Raw genomic sequence first — 22,288 nt, 5'->3', positions numbered from 1 at the left:
AATTGCAGGACCAACACACAATGATGCAATATTATGTTTCCTATATCTTATCGAAAACAATAAAACGCACCCTCTCATATAGCCTTGAGATAAGCCAAATAGGTAATAATGAGGACCATAGGCTTCAGACTACTGGATTGTAATGATTGATTAACTTTCGATACAACAATAATCTCCCCTTGGTATGCATTAAGTACATTAGAGAAATAAATTAAGTAATGATGAAAGTGGTCCCACAAATATTGATTCTGGTCACCCTTTGGTATTCGACATGCCGGTGCCGATGCCGTTTGTATAGGACCAAAATTTGTCCTGTCTATATACCCACCTATTTGGTCAACGGTTTGGTAGAGAACTGAATACGAGAAAAACATAATCTGGAACAATTTTGTACCCAGGACTTGTAGAAATTCGACATTTAAATGAAATTAATAAGCAACAACTTACAAAAGATAAGCCCCTGCTGAGGACTGCAATCCCCTATGCAGCGGAATGTAGAAAATGCGATGAGAGTGAAAGAAATCGTTCACACTCCCATTGACTACCCTGCATCTACGCAGATATGTAAATATACTCATTAATGTCATAACCAAGCTACTGAGGAACTTATATACTAAAAGAGACAATAATATTTACAATGGGGGACTTTGTTATTAGTTATTACAGTGGATTCATAGAACCTTAACCCATCTTTTAGGGCTGTCCAGCCCCTACACCTAAGCCTCAGATTGGGCTTTTTGTGTATGAATTTATTACAGTGGAAGTAGGTAAGTAAATGAAATGAACCATTCATCTATCCGAAAAAGAATAAATAATAATGTCCATTGTCTATCGCAAAGGGATGTTCCAACTTTCAACCCTTGAACATAATGAATCTCGATTCTTTAATCAACACATTGTCGAGCGCCCTCGAAAGAAATTTTAAGCTCGAGTGAACTTTTTGGTGCTTTCCAGAATTTCTTCAGCCAGTTCTAGTTCCCCCAGCAGAGGTAGTGGAAGGTTATAAGTAGAAGCTAAGAGCTTGGCGTTCGTTATTGTGTTTTATCTGTGAACCGTGCAACATGTATCTCTTCGAACCGGTTAGTGCTTTGTGTTGGATTATTATTTTAATTATTTTTATTAATATTTTAATTTTATTTTTCGGTGGATCAACAATCTCCTTGGATTCTTGGATACCTCTGCAGAGTGATAAGTGATATTTTTATTATTTTACTTTATTGTTTTCAACTGTTGTGCTGAGTGAGCTCTGTGGATTTTCGCTGCTGCCCTTTTTGAATGGATTTTTCAACAGTTTTCTGTTGGCCTAATTCTTCAACTTACCCATTTTTAGGACCAATACTTTTCGATTTCAGGAAAGTGATGGAAAATTAATAACACGACTTTTGGAATGAGTACTAACATTATAAAGTTATTCACTTTTTTTAATCCATGTTTCTTTCAATATTCCTATTTTCATCTTCTAGCAATCTAGTTCCCCCACTAGTTTGTTGATTATAAAATTGTATAGGTATTAGGATTATTAGGTAATAATTATTTTGAAAAGCCACCCTGGCGAATTTTATCCTAAACAGATAAGGTTTGTTCTCATTACTAGAGTCCTTATTTTGAATCGACATGACCTTGCTCGCTTTTGAAGAATTCCAAACTGATTACATGAAAGTTGTGTTGTGAACAGGTTCTCAACTCGTACTTTAGCTGCAAGGCAATCGCAGGACCAACACACAATGATGCAATATTATGTTTCCTATATCTATGTACCATTCCTATGTTTTATGTATGTTCTTATAAATGAGATCATTTCTTTGTCCATGGGGTTAGCTAGTTGGTTCTTGATTAAATAACCGATGGATCAATTTCTCATCTGAACTAGTTCATGATCTTCGTAAGTGATCGGATTTTACGTAACGATTAGTCACACTTTTAGCTTTAAATTCTATTTATCTGGTGCGTTCCATAGCTGTTTACCAAGTAGGCACAGGTGGGGAAATCTAACTTTAGTCTAGATTTAGCTTTTAGAATTTTAGATGGATGGCTTGAAAATGGACGCGGCACACAAGGGATCAGGAAGAGACCGCCTTAACATAATAATAAGCTGTCAGAAGCTTAGAGCACGTCAAAAGCAAACAGTTTAGCATACTTAAAAGACAAACAATATAAAAGGTTCAGTCCGAAGTCCAAATGTATCCTTTAATAATCCATTTCATTGATACTATAGTATCCATAGGTCATCTAAACTCTAAAGCATTTCAACCTTTACCTACAAAACCTCAGGGAATCCAGAAAGAACTAAGAACGAATTTGCAATTAGTTTATTACTATGATCCTTCTCGCCATTGCTTGAAGAAATAACCTGAATACCTTCATGGCAGAATGACTGTCGATAAATTTGTGGAAAAGTATTGAGCTCGGTTAGAGCACAAAGTCAAAGTTATCCCCGTACAAATCTTGCACAACAAAATAATCGTGATCGTAAGGCGGACATTTGAGAGATCTCTTTGCAATGTTTTTTTTTTTTTTTTCATGTTTGATGGTTTCAATAAGTCACAGAGTAACTTTAGGTGCCTATTACTCCATTCCCGCTAAAACAAATTTCTTGACTAACTGTGGAAAAAAATCCTCGTGAAATGTGTCATTATTCATATTTGCAGATAGTGCTTTTGTTAATCTGTAGTTCCAACAGAGACTATTATAAATTGGCATAACAAGAGAGCCCACAAGAAAGTCATAAAAGAGATGGAACTTGGCCTGGCTCACTGCCGTACGCTCAAAACTATATCAAAAAAAGTAAATATCAAAATGCTTGAACTGAATACTTGGATGCTTTTTCTCCGCCTTGAACAGAACATTGCCCAGTGTCATTTAAAAGAACCAAGCCTGTCCAAGAAAAGTTTCTTTGGATTATTTCAGACGCAATAATGGATCTTGACGTAGCTAACGTGGTACATTTGATGACTATCATACTACCCTTGTTTATGACGGTTATACTACCCATCCACTGTAAGAACTAATAACAAAGTGTCCCATTGTAAATATGATTGTCTCTTTTAGTATATAAGTTCCTCAGTAGCTTGGTTATGACATTAATGAGTATCTTCTTATATTATAAGAACAAGATCTCATTCACAGTTCACATTTCATAGTTCACACACTGATCGCTCTATCTCGAGAACCACAACACCTACCAACTTTCATGTAATCAGTTTGGAATTCTTTAAAAGCGAGCAAGGTCATGTCGATTCAAAATAAGGACTCCAGTAATAAATTTAACATACTTTAAACTTTACACCAATCTATTTCCCTATTCAGAGTTCTATTCTACTTCTCCTGTGAGTGGTGAGTTAGTTTCCGCGTGGAATACCCTTTTCTTTTCGATCTATAATATTTCATCAGAGAATCCATGCAACCTTCAATTCTCTCACCCTCATCAATGCTATTATTATGAAAGTACTGGTAAGTAATGGACTTGACATTTGGATGAGGTCTTGGAAGGTTATAGCTACTGCTGAACTGCAGCTTCTCCATGATAAGATACATCAGAGAGATTCAGAAACAAGTGAAGGAGGATGTGAAAGTGTAATAGAGATCATCGATAAAGTTATCAAGAGGAAAGAACTAAAACATACGAGTAGCTAGATGAGAAGCACTAACACTAAACAGTCTTAACACGCTCGTAATATGAACATTAAAAACAACTGTATCAAACACCCTACAATGCTGTACATACCAACAATAAAGAAAACAGTAAAAGTACCAGCTAAAAACAAACACCCTACACACTACCAAAAAAGAAAACAGAACCAGAAAAAATTTCAAAAAATATCTGACAAGGACATTACTGACAGTAATTTTATTTCGGGACATGATGTGATTGCGAATTTGTTTAAATCTTAATACTTGGTGACCATGTTCGTCCTTGGGTTAAGAAATTCTTGAACCATGCGTCCTACGTTCTCAGAATTCTAATGGTTTTTGCGACCCACAGTAAGATTGGGAGCTGACTTTGAAAAAATATGCTTTAACTAGAGCAGTTGACTCCAGCTAAGTCATGCATGTAAACTTTACCCCGTTTACGTTTACGGGGAGTTCCTACGTTCTATGTATGTCTTATCTAATAACTTAATAAGTATCTTTGTACACAGATATTATGTTCTAATATGTTCAGTTATACTTCATACCTACATCAATATACAATAATACGTATATATCTACATATTAGGTATAATCTACCAATATATAAATAATAAAGTGATTTCTTAGTAATTAAATAAACAGGGAGTTGGCCCGATCGCAAGATAATGAATAAATTATTTTTTATATGGAATCGAATTCATAATTGAAATCCTTCTCAAGGACGAATTTCTTAGGATTATGAGTTATATGATCTTTATGAACTTCCATTCGGTCAAAGTATCTGCAAGTAATAAAAACATGCTGTTTTGAGTGTATCTGAAACAGGATTGGTCTGTCATAGAAACGTAATGATGCGTTCATTCTCCATTCCTTTTGAAGTAACTAGTAGCTCTAAATACTATGCAAATAGTAGCTATGGTAACAGCCGTAATGGTTCTGAGAATGTGAAATACTCCTCTAAATACTATGCAAATAGTAGCTATGGACCTTCTGATGAAAACGACCTTACACTTGTACCTATTAATGTGGAAAATGCCCTCGGCAAATTTCTTGGTAAGGAAAAGGCTAGTCCTAAATCATGATCATGATGTTTCGAGAAGGAATTCCATTTGGCACACACCCCACAACAAACAGGTGACTACCTTTCCCTTTCCTCCAAGAGCATTGGTCTTCGGGTGGCGTATGACATCGGGGAAATGACAATAATAACCCAGGGTAGTATAACCGTCATAAACAAGGGTAGTATGATAGTCATCAAATGTACCACGTTAGCTACGTCAAGATCCATTATTGCGTCTGAAATAATCCAAACTGTTTTCTTCTATGTTGTGTTTTACATTCACAGGATTTTCTTCGAGAATATCCTAGTTTTCTATTAATCTCTTAATACGTTTTCTCGTCTAGTAGATCTAGGCCACGGCAGTGCGTCAGGCCAAGTTCCAGCCTAACGCACATACATCCTTTACGAGAAGGCAAGTGATGTCACTTGGTAATTCCAGAATATTCTGGTATTTCTGGCCCTTAAAGTTAGGTAATTCTCTTACCTTCTATAAATAGAAAACTTGGTCGCTAAGGGTGTGGACTGTGGAGAAATGTGGGTTTCCCTATTTACGTGGAATACGTAATCCAAAGAAACTTTTCTTGGACAGGCTTGGTTCTTTTAAATGACAATGGGCAATGTTCTGTTCAAGGCGGAAAAAAAGCATCCAAGTATTCAGTTCAAGCATTTTGATATAGTTTTGAGCGTACGGCAGTGAGCCAGGCCAAGTTCCATCTCTTTTACGACTTTCTTGTGGGCTCTCTTGTTAAAACTCCAGATTAACAAAAGCACAATCTGCAAATATGAATAATGACTAATGACACATTTCACGAGGATTTTTTTCCACAGTTAGTCAAGAAATTTGTTTTAGCGGGATTGGAGTAATACCTAGGCACCTAAAGTAACTCTGTGACTTATTGAAACCATCAAACATGAAAAAAAACATTGCAAAGAGATCTCTCAAATGTCCGCCTTACGATCACGATTATTTTGTTGTGCAAGATTTGAACGGGGATAACTTTGACTTTGTGCTCTAACCGAGCTCAATACTTTTCCACAAATTTATCGATAGTCATTCTGCCATGAAGGTATTTAGGTTATTTCTTCAAGCAATGGCGAGAAGGATCATAGTAATAAACTAATTCGACTCTTGCTATTGCAAGTGTTCTTAGTTCTTTCTGGATTCCCTGAAGTTTTGTAGGTAAAGGTTGAAATGATTTAGATGACCTATGGATACTATAGTATCAATGAAATGGATTATCAAAGGATACATTTGGACTTCGGACTGAACCTTTTATATTGTTTGTCTTGTAAGTAAGCTAAACTGTTTGCTTTTGACGTGCTCTAAGCTTCTGACAGCTTCTTTAAAGATGAAATCCATGGTAATCCTTGAATGTTTGTTTTGTGATACTAATCACGATATTGCTTGCTTTTTGCTTCAGGACAGGACACCATGTTTTCCTCTATGATGTGTTTTACATTCACAGGATTTTCTTCGAGAATATCCTAGTTTTCTATTAATCTCTTACGTTTTCTCGTCTAGTAGATACATCCTTTACGAGAAGGCAAGTGATGTCACTTGGTAATTCCAGAATATTCTGGTATTTCTGGCCCTTATTCTCTTACCTTCTATAAATAGAAAACTTGGTCGCTAAGGGTGTGGACTGTGGAGAAATGTGCGTTTCCCTATTTACATTGGATACTTATCCTTTTCTTTTTGATATAATATTTCGTCAGAGAATCCATGCAAACTTCAATTCTCTCACCCTCGTCAATGCTATTATTATGAAAGAAGTACTGGTAAGTAATGGACTTGACATTTGGATGAGGTCTTGGAAGATTATAGCTACATCGATTTGATTTTTTGATTTTACTTTCATGTAATGATTTAAAATCAAGACTAGAGCCCGTTCTCCCTTTATTCCCAATACTGCTGAACTGTAGCTTCTCCATGATAAGATACATCCGAGAGATTCAGAAACAAGTGAAGGAGGATGTGAAAGTGTAATAGAGATCATCGATAAAGATATCAAAGAGGAAAGAACTAAAACAGCTACATAGATGCACTAAACAGTACCTACTAAACACACTCGTAATAATTATGAACATTATAAAATAAACAACTATCAAAACACCCTAAATACCAACAAAAAAGAAAACAGTAAAAAAGTACCAGCCAAAAACAAACACCCTACACACCACCAAAAAAGAAAACAGAACCAGAAAAAAGTTCAAAAAATATCTGACAAGGACATTACTGACAGTAATTTTATTTCGGAACATGATGTGATTGCGAATTTGTATCTTAATACTTGGTGACCATGTTCGTCCTTGGGTTAAGAAATTCTTAAACCCATGCATCCTACGTTCTCGGAATTCTAATGGTTTTTGCGACCCACAGCAAGATTGGGAGCTGACTTTGAAAAAATATGTGGTCTAACTAGAGCAGTTGACTCCAGCGAAGCCATGCTTGTAAACTTTACCCCATTCATAGGGAGTTCCTACGTTCTATGTATGTCTTATCTAATAACTTAACAAGAATCTTTGCAGGTACACAGATATTATGTTCTATGTTCAGTTATACTTCATACCTACATCAATATACAATAATATATCTACATATTAGGTATAATCTACCAATATATAAATAACAAGCAGGGCCCGTCCCTCCGGGAATTTTTTAGCCCGTAGTTTATTCGATCATGGTTAAAGAATACCTTTGTACCTACCTATCAATAGTATTATGAAAGTACTGGTCAGTAATGGACTTGACATTTGGATGAGGTCTTGGAAGGTTATAGCTACTGCAGAACTGCAGCTTCTCCATGATAAGATAGGTACATCAGAGATATTCATAAACAAGTGAAGGAGGATGTGAAAGTGTAAGTAATAGGTAGATCATCGATAAAGATATCAAAGAGGAAAGAACTAAAACAACTAGATGCACTAAACAGTACTAAACACACTCATAAGTAATGAAGAAGACTCTGTGACGTCATGGTCAAGATTAAGATCAGTCTGGATGAAACACTACCACCTTACAGCTTGAACATCCATAGAAAAAGAACATGGGAAGAGAAGCATCACATCGGATGGAAATATATTCTTGAGGATTATACTGAAAATCATTGTAATTACATATGGAACTTATCATAGTAGCAGCTTACAAAACTATACTTATCAGGATGATCGGCAACTTTCAGCAACGAAAGTTCGTGGAAGAAAAGAAAGAAAGATGTAACGAAAACCAACCAACAAACGTGAAGGAAGTTAGATAAGATTCGTTTTCCATTCAATCCCATTGTTAGAATGGTCCTTCACAAAGTCACCGAGTCTTCAATCAAGTGTAAGAAAAGCCAATAAAACCATTGATTTCCCAGTACACAACAACATCATCACCTATGATAAGAGTGGGCAGGATATTACTGTAACCAATGTAAACACTGCACTTCTAGATAAACCCTGAACTAATATGTAGATCATACAGAAAATGAACAAGATGTGATTATAAGCATTATAGCACAAGATATCAAGGATGTTCCGTGTAGTCACACCTAAACTTTTGTACTTTTGTGTTGGCGCTCAAGAAATGACATCGCCTAAAATGTTGATAACTTTCAAGAAAACCAAGAAAAAAAAATATTTTGAATTTTAGACACTTTCGATTCGAGATGCCTCAGGACCCAAATGCAACTTGATCAAATGTCTGAGAAATCCCTAAAAGTGGATTTTTCTTCTAACTTTTTCCACTAAACTGTAGAAAATTCTGTTCGGATTCAGAACTTGTAAAAATATTACTACCCAAAAACCGGTCGATAGGCTTCGTCGCTCCTGGTAACATGTAACCAGCACGATACGAGCTTTTAAACATTATAGTAGGCTCATACTGTTCATAGTCATTTCAGATTTCATTATTGAGATTAAGATGTCTGTGAACATTGGTAATGAGTGCAACAATACGTGTTACAGAATATGTGAGTAGGAAACTAGGAACTGATGTAGTTTTTGTTATTGATGAAGTCTGTGGCATGGTGAAGCACATTCCTTGGCAATAGATTCTTGATTCAGGAAATGAAGATTGGAAAGAAGAAAATTGGCGTGCATTGAAACCTACGAGATCTATTTCTTCGCGAGTTTCCTGCAGTGTGGGTTAGTCACGAATGCTTTCATTAAAGAATTACATAATGGCATTATTGTCAATTGGTGCTAGAGTGGGTTGATTCCAAAGTTCAATATTGTGATCCGTATCAAGAAGGAACTTCTGTTTCATAATATCTGTTGGTGTTGGTTTCCTATTCTGTAATGTTCTTGCTCTATTTGCTAGTGTGATTCTAGTTCAAGATTTCGTCTAATTGATTGCTGGGACTGTCAATTTCAGAACTTTTGGTGGTAAGCCTACAATAGGTCAGACAGTATTGTCTGTTTTATTTGGTATGATAGGATTGCTTTTATAGGTTCATGTGCAAATTAATGCCAAATTGTAGATCTTTGAGCTTTGTCCACACACATTGACGGCTGATCTATCGACGGGGTATGTTGTCGAACCAGTTTTCACGGTTTCAGTATACCTTCATCGATCAACACTATGTGTGGACTCAGCGCTCTGCGCCCCCATTTAATAAACACAAATTTTCGCTCTCAAGTCTGACTGAAACTTATTTTAGTCCATCAGATGGTTGGAATTGATTCTTCAGTATATCTTGAATCAATTAATAAAAAGGTATGTATGGCCTTTGGGTATTTGGGTCTTTGTGTGGATTCGGACACTCACCTTTTCCACCTTTGAATATCCGGCTTTTTAATTAGCCAAGATCAGATTATTTCTATCAAGACCTTGGTCAATACCACGGTAACTTCAATTGTCTATCTTCACATCAGTTCAGAAATGGAGAGTATAGTTTAAAAGGCAACTTTTTAGAATCCAAAAGATCCAATTCTAAAAGGGCTTCAGGATATTTTTCATTCTCTTGTGAAATGCTGATTCATAAGATGAAAATCCAAAAGTCTATAACAATTGTGGCAGCTGGAGGATAATATTTCTGACGAATCTCAAAAGCCAGAGATTTCTTCCTAAAGACCGAGATTTAGATTAGGTAGATATCATCATGGTTAAACTTTAACCGAGTTTAACCTGTCCTAGAGAATTCTGAGACATGCTTCACAGGATCTTTCGACACTGCGGACATGCGCAAGCAGCCACCTCTTCCTGGACTAATAGTAGTTTGTCATCTCCACCACTGGTTTCAAGTTTCAAGTGTTCTCATGTGAACGCCTGATTATCTTCAGTATCCTTAGAGCTCGAAACGCTTTGTTCCAAAGAATTCAATGTTACAGAGCCCCTCTCTCGCCTTGCCAACCTGACAAACCAAAAACCACAACTCATTGCACAAGAATAGAGCTGCTACTTTGCATCAGCATGGCTAATTTAGGATGAAATGAACCAAAAAAGCTAATTACTGTACAAAAATTTAGTTTCAAAGTTCTATGATTATGTACAATATGTATGAAGTGACTTTTCTCCTAAAAGGATATCAAGAGAGAATTACTGAGCACCAAAAGTAATGTCATGCAGAGGACGAGCTCCACCCTGAGGCAAAGCATAATCTTGAGCAAGTTGGTCTAATATGCTGCTAGAGCTCTGTCTAGAAACAGGTCTTGGAGGTGGGCCAAAAGATGGAGGAGCTGGCTGGAAAAAGGCTTGTGCTGGTCTAGGTCTGAATTGAGGTTGAGATTGGAAACTGTCTTCACTTGTACTAACTAGAGAAGCGCCTGCAAAGGCTGCTGGCCTTGGTGGTACTGGGGAAGCACCTGCAAAAGATTGTGGTCTTGGTGGGACTGGGGAAGCACCTGCAAAAGATTGTGGTCTTGGTGGGACTGGAGCAGCGTTGGCAAATGATTGTGGTCGTGGAGGGGCGGGGGCAGCATTGCTGAACTGAGGAACTCTAGCAGGTGCTGGTCTTTGTGGTGGGGCGTTATCAGAGGTCAAGAATGCAGAGAAAGATCCAGAGGAGAATGATGGGGCAGGTGCTGAGAATGATTGTGGAGGAGCGGAGAAAGATGGAGGTGGTCTGGGAGGTGATGGATCCTGATTAACGAATTGGACGGGGGCTGTGTTTTGCTGAGGATCAATTTCTTCTTGAAGGAGACTATCTCTTGACTGGAAGCTTGCAGAAGCAAACTGTTGTTGAGGTTGTCTGCTGAAGGAAGGTTTGGGTGCAGGAGCTCTGGCTAGTGGACGTGGTCTAGGCTTTTCAACAATTTGTTCGTCGTACTCAACAGGTTCATCCGCAGCTTGACCTTGTCCTCTTCTGGATGGTACTTCTGTGACTTCCTCAACCAAGTTTGGAGGTGGGACAGTGATGCCTTCTCCGGATGGCTGGAAACCGTATTTGTGCTATATCAATAGCAAAGGTTGAGTGCAAAGGGCATCCCACTCGGAAAATTTTGTTTAGCCAAAACCAGTTGGCCTCAAAGCGATCACTCTAAAGCTGATTTGAGAGGCCGACGAGCAAACGCCGACCTCATCTGAACATGGGAAAAGGCGAAGAAGAAGAAGAAGAAGAAGAAAAAGAAGAAGAAGAAGAAGAAGAAGAAGACTCAATTGTTAATGTTACTGGACACCAGTGATGTTTATAAAGGCCAGTAGCTGGACTGTCTACTGGTCTCGTATTATCCACCCATGAGTTTCATGTATCAGTATCAGAATACAGCTGTTATCAATGCTCTGCACTACTCAAGTTCTAAGCCAGGATTGCTTGGATCAATCTTATAATAAATCGGGTTATGAAGTTCAATATCTCGATAAATCCATAACTAATTGAAGTTCTAATCCCCTGTATGCTGATATGGTTATTGCTGAACTAGCGAGCAACAAAGTCATATGAGCAAACTTTTCAGTTAGGTGAGAGTCTAACCTAACTGCACTATTAAGGGTGCTTGAATTCTCATAAACCGTATAGGTATTATGAAGGCGAAATGTCAAAATCATTATCATCTCGTGTTTTTGTTCTACAAAGAACAACTACTGAACAACAAGACAACAACCGAAGAACAACAAAAAAAAGTTTTTTTTTTTAGTCTGGCAATGAGACAATTTCATTCTCATTGCACTCGTAGGTACCTACCTACTTTGGGTTTTAATTTGCGTAGTACCTACCTACTTTTGTTATATACTTAAAGGTATGTAAGTATGTATGTCTCTCCAAACAGTCCAAACTGCACTACTTGCAGTAAATTAAAACTGCACTACTTGCAGTATTTTTTAAATCGATTTATCTCGGTATCTAGAAGTCGTAGAAGAAAAAGAAAAATTCCGTTGGTCCTCATTTTTCTTGCTCTATGAGTTTGGAACATCATTCAAATAAGCGCAACTGATCTATTCTATTCGATCTTCCTTCTCACTTTGATTTCGAGACTTATCGTCCTGAAACTTCCTTACAACTCCTTCTATCAAACCTCTAGCTATTCAGCATTATCTGTGGCTAGGTCAGAAACGACCTACAAATACCTAAAACTTCAATACATAAATCGATGTTGTTGATTGTTCCGAATCAAAATTTTGATAGTAGGGCTGATAACAAATTAGTCGTACACTAATAACCATCTAGGCACACCCTACCCTAGTGCCCAATATCTAGATGCCCTAGAGTGCCCTAGATGACTATCAGGAAAGAATCCGTCAAAATAAACCAAATTAATTGCCTTGGTATACCTAGTCTGTATTTTATTGGTTACTGAAGGTATAGGTACACATACATAGTTACTTTGGTATAGTATTAAAACAAAATAGATATTAATAACATTACCAAAATGTTCACAGACATCCTAATTACCAACCTCAGTGGTACAGTGGTTAGCGTGGTGGTCTTCGGATCTGGAGGTTGGTGGTTCGAGTCCCTGATTTACATGTGAAATTCCAAACACCATTATGTATGAACTTCTTACCTAATTGTTATCGATTAATAGACTCACCATACCTGTAATTAACGCTCTCAGTACGGCTAATCAGTTGTGAATTTGAATAATCACACGAGGATTTTACGTCCTGATACTCCTGATCAAGATGATAATTACGAGATATTGCGCTTTTTCTTGAACCGGACTGAAAGCTCAACACTAGGCAGAGATTTTAATGAGACACAACGCGATGCAGGAAACGAAATAGGATGCAATTATGGAACACTGATACACAACGCTGCTAATCTATGAACAAGATGTGCGTGAAGAAAATAAACTTGAGATAAGAGACCTTGTCAGAGAAAGCCCCGTGGATGATGATGAGAGAGTTGGTAATGAAGAAGACTCTGTGACGTCATGGTCAAGATTAAGATCAGTCTAGATGAAACACTACCACCTTACAGCTTGAACGTCCATAGAAAAAGAACATGGGAAGAGAAGCATCACATCGGATGGAAATATATTCTTGAGGATTATACTGAAAATCATTGTAATTATAATACATATGGAACTTATCATAGTAGCAGCTTACAAAACTATATACTCATCAGGATGATCGGCAACTTTCAGCAACGAAAGTTCGTGGAATAAAAGAAAGAAAGATGTAACGAAAACCAACCAACAAACGTAAAGGAAGTAGATAAGATTCGTTTTCCATTCAATCCAATTAATAGAATGGTCTTTCACAAAGTCACCGAGTCTTCAATCAAGTGTAAGAAAAACCAATAAAACCATTGATTTCCCAGTACACAACAACATCACCACTTATGATAAGAGTGGGCAGGATATGACTGTAACCAATGTAAACACTGCACTTCTAGATAAACCCTGAACTAATATGTAGATCATACGGAAAATGAACATACATATTATAAGCATTATAGCACAAGAAATCAAGGATGTTCCGTGTAGTCACACCTAAACTTTTGTACTTTTGTGTTGGCGCTCAAGAAATGACATCGCCTAAAATGTTGATAACTTTCAAGAAAACCAAGAAAAAAAAATATTTTTCATGAATTTTAGAGACTTTCGATTCGAGATGCTACAGGACCCATATGCAACTTGATCAAATGTCTGAGAAATCCCTAAAAGTGGACTTTTCTTCTAACTAAGTTAACTTGTTCCACTAAACTGTAGAAAACTTTTTCCACTAAACTGTAGAAAATTCTGTTCGGATTCAGAACTTGTAAAAATATTACTATCCAAAAACCGGTCGATAGGCTTCGTCGTTCCTGGTAACATGTTACCAGCACGATACGAGCTTTTAAGCATACTGTTCATAGTCATTTCAGATTTCATTATTGAGATTAGGATGTCTGTGAACATTGGTAATGAGTGCAACAATACGTGTTACAGAATATGTGAGTAGGAAACTAGGAACTGATGTAGTTTTTGTTATCTACCTAATACTGGTGTAGTTTTGTTGTCCAATTCCTTCAATGGTCAGGAGATATTAGAATGGGCTTCTCGTATAACCCGAATTTAAACTTCCTATGCCTAACATCCTGTCAAGTTCTCCTTACAGCAAATCTTTAATCAGACAAAAATTAACCAATAAAATAGGTAGGTGACTTCACTTTTCGCATTCCGCAAAATCTTGTCCAAAGAATTACTACCAAGTTGAGAAATAGATACTAGCAACAGCTTTCTATGGAGAAGTTGAGATTGATCATAATAAGGAAAAGACATTGATTTTAATAGTATTATTCCGGATAATAAGGTACGTAATTAAAATAAATAAAGGTAGGTACATAATTATGATTATTTAGGCCTAATTATCCCTAGGCCTTCAAAGCATCCCTGACAGAAGCGGTCAGCGAAGGGTTATTTTCCTCCTAATTTCCTTGAAGACATTCCTTTTCAACACCTCCTTGTCTAACATCCTGTCAAGTTCTTCTTACAGCAAATCTTTAATCGGACAAAAATTAACCCATAAAATAGGTAACTTCACTTTTCGCATTCCGCAAAATCTTGTCCAAAGAATTACTACCAAGTTGGGAAATAGATACTAGCAACAGCTTTCTATGGAGAAGTTGAGATTGATCATAATAAGGAAAAGACATTGATTTTAATGGTTTTATTCCGGATAATAAGGTACGTAATTAAAATAAATAAAGGTACATAATTAGGGTTTATTTTTTTAGGCCTAATTAAGTAATTATTTCTCTTTCTGACGGAAATACAAGATTCTTCTCCATTCAAAGTTATACAGATTTATTCACCTTGTAGTTGTAGGTAAGTTGTAAACATAAGAAGATTTAGTTAGGTGTACTAGATAGGTACTCTAGTTAGGTATTAAAATAGTAAAGCTCGTATAATGTGTATTTTAATCCATTCTATTATACTTTGCCTTTATGTAATCCGAACTGGATCACTGACATCAGGCCCTATTTCTGGAAGAGGCCTATTCTAGGTTCAAGTCCTATTGATCTCAAGCATTATTCTATTTGAGGACCTTCTTTAACGCAAGGCATTTGGAAATTGTGAGTTCTGTTACATGAAACAAGAAGTTAGTCGGAAACGAGTAGTACCTAATAGTTTTTTTTTTTTTTTAATTTGGTGTCCCTATTGATTTTTATAGACATTTCGTTTGGTTCATTGATATCTATTTTGGACATTTAACCCATTCTCGAGATCAGCTCTTTGCTTTCGAGGATATCCCTGCAAAGAGATTCAAAGTTTGACGGATTTCGTTTCAAAAATTCACAGATTCCGAAGTTTGACGTTCGATTTTTCATTCATCTATCAATTCAATGCTGAAAACCAGAAATAATCTAGGAAATTAAGATCCTAGACTTAGAAACTCCAACTACAATGGCAGATCAAATAGATGAGACCATAAAAGAAACAGAAATTCAGAGAGGTAGGTATGTATATGGAGGATTTGAAGATAGGAAGTAGATTCCAATATTGGGTTAAATGTCCAAAATAGATATCAATGAACCAAACTAAATGTCTATAAAAATCAATAGGGACACCAAATTAAAAAAAAAAACTAGTAGGTATAGGTACCTACTACTTGTTACCGACTAATTTCTTGTTTCATGCAACAGAACTCGCAATTTCCAAATGCCTTGCGTTAAAGAAGGTCCTCAGATAGAATAGGGCTCGAGATAAATAGGACTTGAACCTAGAATAGGCCTCTTCCAGAAATAGGGCCTGATGTCAGTGATCCACTGCGGATTACATAAAGGCAAAGTATAATAGAATGGATTAAAATACACATTACGAGCTTTACTATTTTAATACCTAACTAGAGTACCTATCTAGTACACCTAACTAAATCTTCTTATGTTTACAACTTACCTACAACTACAAGGTGAATAAATCTGTATAACTTTGAATGGAGAAGAATCTTGTATTTCCGTCAGAAAGAGAAATAATTACTTAATTAGAATAGAATAGAATAGAATATACCTTGTTTATCCTTCCAGAATGAGACTGAAAAGTCCCTTTACTCCCGCAGTCTAAACAAGGTCTTATATATTTCATAGGTATAGTTTAAACATATGTAAATAAAAAAACCTTGTTTAAATATTAAAAAAAGAAGAAAAAAATGTTTAAATATTAAAAAAAAAAAAAAAAAAAAATACAAAAATACAAAAATATGTGATTAGGAAAAAAATGTTTAAATATTAAAAAGAAAAAAAAAAAAAAATACAAAAATATGTGATTAGGATTAGGATTAGGAGAGGGATAGGGGTGTCTTCCACATACACACAATTACACTCACATAAAAACAATTTAATTTAAAACTTTTAGGCTGAACACCCTGTATGGTGCTACTCAATGGCTCCAACAGCCATGACTAATCCCCTGGTCCAAAGGTCATGGACGTCATGGTCTGAAAGTCTGGTAGCCGGTGGTCACACAGACACGTGTTTTTTTTTAGAGGTCTCTCTCTTTCTTTACCCAGGTGAAGATTTCTAGATACATACCTAGACCCTAACCCTAAGTATTACTTTTACCAGCTCTTGGTAAATCTGATAAGCTGACGATCTTTTGATAAATAGCCAGCTGAGTACTCTGAAGTTACATATACCTATAGGCCCTAAGTATTACTTTTACCAGCTCTTGGTAAATCTGATAAGCTGACGATCTTTTGATAAATAGCCAGCTGAGTACTCTGAAGTTACAAGCTGTGTTATGTCTAACAGCTGAGTACTGAAGTTACAAGCTGTGTTATGTCTAACAGCTGGTTTACACGAGGCCAGTGGCTAGTCCAGTTACTGATGGCTGATGCTTGAAAACACCACTGACGATAACGTCCGCTAACATATCAGTCCATTTGGATAGAATGCCCAACTGAGCATCCGTATTTGTTGGCTCCATATTCAATCACTCTGACTTTGCCACTGTCATCGACATATCCGTATTTACCCATTACTTCTCCGTTGGCGGACCGTATTTGTTGGCTCCATATTCAATCACTCTGACTTTGCCACTGTCATCGACATATCCGTATTTACCCATTACTTCTCCGTTGGCAGATTTGGTTTCAATCTTGAAACTACCATCACCACCTTCGTAGCCGTAAGTGTAAGATCCATCTTCATTGTGTCTGAAAACAGAAAGAAAAGAAAATTTTTGTTATTTCGCATTGGCTATGGTCCTGCATAATAACTACATATTTTGTGATAATGATTTCAATTTATAGCAAAGCAACAACCTATATGAGCTAAACCAACTTACTCTTTTCATAGGTAAATATGACTTGTAAATTTTTTTGTTATTTCGCATTGGCTATGGTCCTGCATAATAACTACATATTTGGTGATAATGATTTCAATTTATAGCAAAGCAACAACCTATATGAGCTAAACCAACTTACTCTTTTCATAGGTAAATATGACTTGTAAATTACATGAGATAAATACACAATAACATCCTCCGTTAAGTAACATTCGTTATTCAGGAAGACCATTCATAATAATTGTTAGAATCTCGAGATCCCGACGTAGATCTCAGATTGAAGTGAGAGTATTACTCCGGTAATAATTTGACAATTAGATCCCACGTTTCTTTATGTAAAGTCCAGAGAACGATAGTTCCTGAGAGCAAAATAGATATTTCCTAAACAAAAATGAGACCAATTTAGGAGCAATATCTCAGAAAATTATCAATTTTAGATATTTGAGACGTTTTGTTGTTGTACTGTTTTATTTCAGTAATTGTTCTTGAAGGAAGACTGCTTCTGACTAATTGGTAATTAACGATTTGAGCGCGTACGCAGGAGCCAGGATAGTTAGAATGTTCTACCTTGGGAACCTTAGGTACTGTAAGGAAATACCCTATGAATAATATGACTAAGGAAGCACTGACCAGACTCTCCTTCCGAGAGAACCAGCTGATTTACAATAGATATTTCCTAAACAAAAATGAGACCAATTTAGGAGCAATATCTCAGAAAATTATCAATTTTAGATATTTGAGACGTTTTGTTTAGATATTTCCTAAACAAAAATGAGACCAATTTAGGAGCAATATCTCAGAAAATTATCAATTTTAGATATTTGAGACGTTTTTTTGTTGTACTGTTTTATTTCGGTACCTAATTGTTCTTGAAGGAAGACTGCTTCTGACTAATTGGTCATTAACGATTTGAACGCGTACGCAGGAGCCAGGATAGTAAATAGAATGTTCTACTTTGGAAACATTAGGTACTGTAAGGAAATACCCTATGAATAATATGACTAAGGAAGCACTGACCAGACTCTCCTTCCGAGAGAACCAGCTGATTTAGTCTGATTTGCCAATAATGCATACAATTAGACGAAATTGGACGAAATAAATCTTCATTTCGTCCTTATGGGCTTTATTGGACACAAAGCAGGTACCTACATGGATTCAATCGCCTATAAGATTTTGTAGAAATAAAAAGATCTAGCTGATTGGGATTCATGTATGCTGTCAATATGGGTCTGAAAACGTCCCTTTCCCCGAATTCGAATGTGAGTAAGTAGGTAACGTTTTAAGTATGAAATATAAGAATGCCTATTATGTGACGTATGTAGGTACCTACCTACCGAGATTTTATTAATAAAGGAATTTTAATTGGGTTAAGCATAAATGCTTGTCACAAATGTCGTTCCCCGCTGAATGCACACCGTGTGTATCACAAAAGTGAGTATCACACTAAGCTGGGGGTAAATGTTTTTTCGGCTTTGGAGTTAGGGCTTCACTCAGCCACGTGAGGACAATCGAGTAGCTATACTTTAATCGAGTAGCGACCAATGGCGGCACCTGATGGGCCTGTTACCAATGTATTTTTTGCAGGCCACGTGAAGTTTGGAACACTCGTAAGTGTGGCCCCGTGGGGGGAAAAAAGTTGAGAATGGCTGGTCTACTAACTCTACATAATATAGTAAAGCTGAAGATATCTATACCTAGTTTTGATCCAAATCATCCTCATGTTAAAATAGATCTAGGTTGTCTACGTACCTAACTTAGAAGACAGGTTCTTCGTTATAGATCTGTAAATGGTGATTATACCAGGACGATGTCTACAGTCTGATTTGCCAATAATGCATACAATTAGACGAAATAAGGATTTATTTTGTGGCTTTATTGGACACAAAGCAGGTACATGATTCAATCGCCTATAAGATTTTGTAGAAATATAAAGATCTAGCTGATTGGGATTCATGTATGCTGTCAAGATGAGACGGAAAACGTCCCTTTCCCCGAATTCGAATGTGAGTAGGTAGGTAACGTTTTAGGTGTGAAATCTCAATATTAGAATGCCTATTATGAGTTTGGCGTATGTATACCTGCCTACCTACCGAGATTTTATTAATAAAGGAATTTTAATTGGGTTAAGCATAAATGCTTGTCACAAATGTCGTTCCCCGCTTAATGCATTACGCTAAATTTTTTGACTTGACGTGGACTCAAACCACCAACCTCCAGATCCGAAGACCACCACGCTAACCACTGTACCACTGAGGTTGGTAATTAGGATGTCTGTGAACATTGGTAAATGTTATTAATATCTATTATGTTTTACTATACCAAAGTAACTATGTATATGTATACCTTCAATAACCAATAACATACAACAGACTAGGTATACCAAGGCAATCAATTTGGTTTATTTCGACGGATTCTTTCCTGATAGTCATCTAGATATTGGGCACTAGGGTAGGGTGTGCCTAGATGGTTATTAGTGTACGACTAAATTTTTTATCAGCCCTACAATCAAAATTTTGATTCCGAACAATCAACAACATCGATTTATGTATTAAAGTTTTAGGTATTTGTAGGTCGTTTTCGACCTAGCCACAGATAATGCTGAATAGCTAAAGGTTTGATAGAAGGAGCTGTAAGGAAGTTTCAGGACGATAAGTCTCGAAATCAAAGTGAGAAGGAAGATCGAATAGAATAGATCAGTTGCGCTTATTTGAATGATGTTCCAAACTCGTAGAGCAAGAAAAATGAGGACCAACGGAATTTTTCTTTTTCTTCTACGACTTCTAGATAGGTACCGAGATAAATCGATTTAAAAAATACTGCAAGTAGTGCAGTTTAAACTGTTTGGAGAGACATAGGTACATACTTACATACCTTTAAGTATATAACAAAAGTAGGTAGGTACTACGTAAATTAAAACCCAAAGTACCTACGTAAATACGAGTGCAATGAGAATGAAATTGTTTCATTGCCAGACTAAAGAAAAAAGAACTTTTTTTGTTGTTCTTCGGTTGTTGTCTTGTTGTTCAGTTGTTGTTCTTTGAAGAACAAAAACATGAGATGATAATGATTTTGACATTTCGCCTTCATAATACCTATATAGGTACCTACGGTTTATGAGAATTCAAGTACCCTTAATAGTGCAGTTAGGTTAGACTCTCACCTAACTAAAAAGTTTGCTCATATGACATTAGTTCAGCAAAAACCATATCAGCATACAGGGGATTAGAACTTCAAGTTATGGATTTATCGAGATATTGAACTTCATAACCCGATTTATTATAAGATTGATCCAAGCAATCCTGGCTTAGAACTTGAGTAGAGCAGAGCATTGATAACAGCTGTATTCTGATACTGATACTTGAAACTCATGGGTGTATTAGACGAGACCAGTAGACAGTCCAGCTACTGGCCTTTATAAACACCACTGGTGTCCAGTAACATTAACAATTGAGTCTTCTTCTTCTTCTTCTTTTTCTTCTTCTTCTTCTTCTTCGCCTTTTCCCATGTTCAGATGGGGTCGGCGTTTGCCGTCGGCCTCTCAATCAGCTTTAGAGTGATCGCTTTGAGGCCAACTGGTTTTGGCTAAACAAAATTTTCCGAGTGGGATGCCCTTTGCACTCAACCTTTGCTATTGATATAGCATGAGGAAATTTGGACTAGTCTTCTCCCTGTTTATAGTCCCCTAGCTAGACGCTGATCTACTCTCTGTTTATAGTCCCTCAGCCAGACTAACATTAACAATTGAGAAAGTTAGTAATTTTCAAATTATCATTCAATACAGAAAAGTTGTTGTCAAATGTCACGGAACTTGACCACTTAGAAATGGACTGAAATGCCGGATTTTTAGCTGTACAGAGTACACTTGCTCAGTTGGGCATTCTATCCAAATGGACTGATATGTTAGCGGACGTTATCGTCAGTGGTGTTTTCAAGCATCAGCCTACAGAAAAGCTGTTGTCAAATGTCACGGAACTTGACCACTAGAAATGGACTGAAATGCCGGATTTTTAGCTGTACAGACTACATGTGCTCAGTTGGGCATTCTATCCAAATGGACTGATATGTTATCGTCAGTGGTGTTTTCAAGCATCAGCCATCAGTAACGGGACTATACCCACTGGCCTCGTGTAAACCAGCTGTTAGACATAACACAGCTTGTAACTTCAGTACTCAGCTGTTAGACATAACACAGCTTGTAACTTCAGTACTCAGCTGTTAGACATAACACAGCTTGTAACTTCAGTACTCAGCTGTTAGACATAACACAGCTTGTAACTTCAGTACTCAGCTGTTAGACATAACACAGCTTGTAACTTCAGTACTCAGCTGTTAGACATAACACAGCTTGTAACTTCAGTACTCAGCTGTTAGACATAACACAGCTTGTAACTTCAGTACTCAGCTGTTAGACATAACACAGCTTGTAACTTCAGAGTACTCAGCTGGCTATTTATCAAAAGATCGTCAGCTTATCAGATTTACCAAGAGCTGGTAAAAGTAATACTTAGGGTTAGGGTCTAGGTATGTATCTAGAAATCTTCACCTGGGTAAAGAAAGAGAGAGACCTCTAAAAAAAAACACGTGTCTGTGTGACCACCGGCTACCAGACTTTCAGACCATGACGTCCATGACCTTTGGACCAGGGGATTAGTCATGGCTGTTGGAGCCATTGAGTAGCACCATACAGGGTGTTCAGCCTAAAAGTTTTAAATTAAATTGTTTTTAAGTTTTGGGGGCACGGTTGGTCCAGTGGTAACGCGCTTGCTTGCCATGCAGAAGGTCCCGGGTTCGAATCCCACCATCGACAAAAATTTGTACTCGTTTTTCGATTGCAAATATTTCAACGGGTTACTTTCTGGTGTTCCCGTGTTGACCCAGCACCTAAATGGGAAGTATTGTGCCCCTTCTCGCCCATCTGACGAAAGGCAAACTACGGGATGGGCATGCCACGCCACAGGCCACATCAAGCGT

General features: G+C 36.9%; 1 protein-coding gene across 2 annotated transcripts in view; it reads right to left on the bottom strand.

Moving 5' to 3' along the window:
• Positions 1–10,119: 10,119 nt before the first annotated feature.
• LOC103514103 (extensin-like) overlaps positions 10,120–22,288 on the bottom strand; it is a 15,968-nt gene continuing 3,799 nt past the window's right edge. The window contains exons 3-5 of one of the 2 annotated variants that reach the window (XM_008478968.3): positions 17,095–17,186; positions 16,945–17,005; positions 10,120–11,058 (exon numbers count right to left, since the gene is read on the bottom strand). In XM_008478968.3, the coding sequence (XP_008477190.1) occupies positions 10,212–11,058; positions 16,945–17,005; positions 17,095–17,186 (1,000 nt within the window). In that variant the 3' untranslated portion in view covers positions 10,120–10,211. Of the gene's footprint in view, positions 11,059–16,944; positions 17,006–17,033; positions 17,187–22,288 lie in introns of both variants that reach the window. The other variant, XM_026827163.1, reaches the window with a different exon arrangement.

This window comes from Diaphorina citri, unplaced genomic scaffold (genome assembly GCF_000475195.1).
Source record: "Diaphorina citri unplaced genomic scaffold, Diaci psyllid genome assembly version 1.1 scaffold1082, whole genome shotgun sequence".
Lineage (NCBI taxonomy): Eukaryota > Metazoa > Arthropoda > Insecta > Hemiptera > Psyllidae > Diaphorina > Diaphorina citri.
The sequence above is the reverse complement of the archived record's forward strand: the minus strand, read 5'-3'. Positions and strand labels throughout refer to the sequence as shown.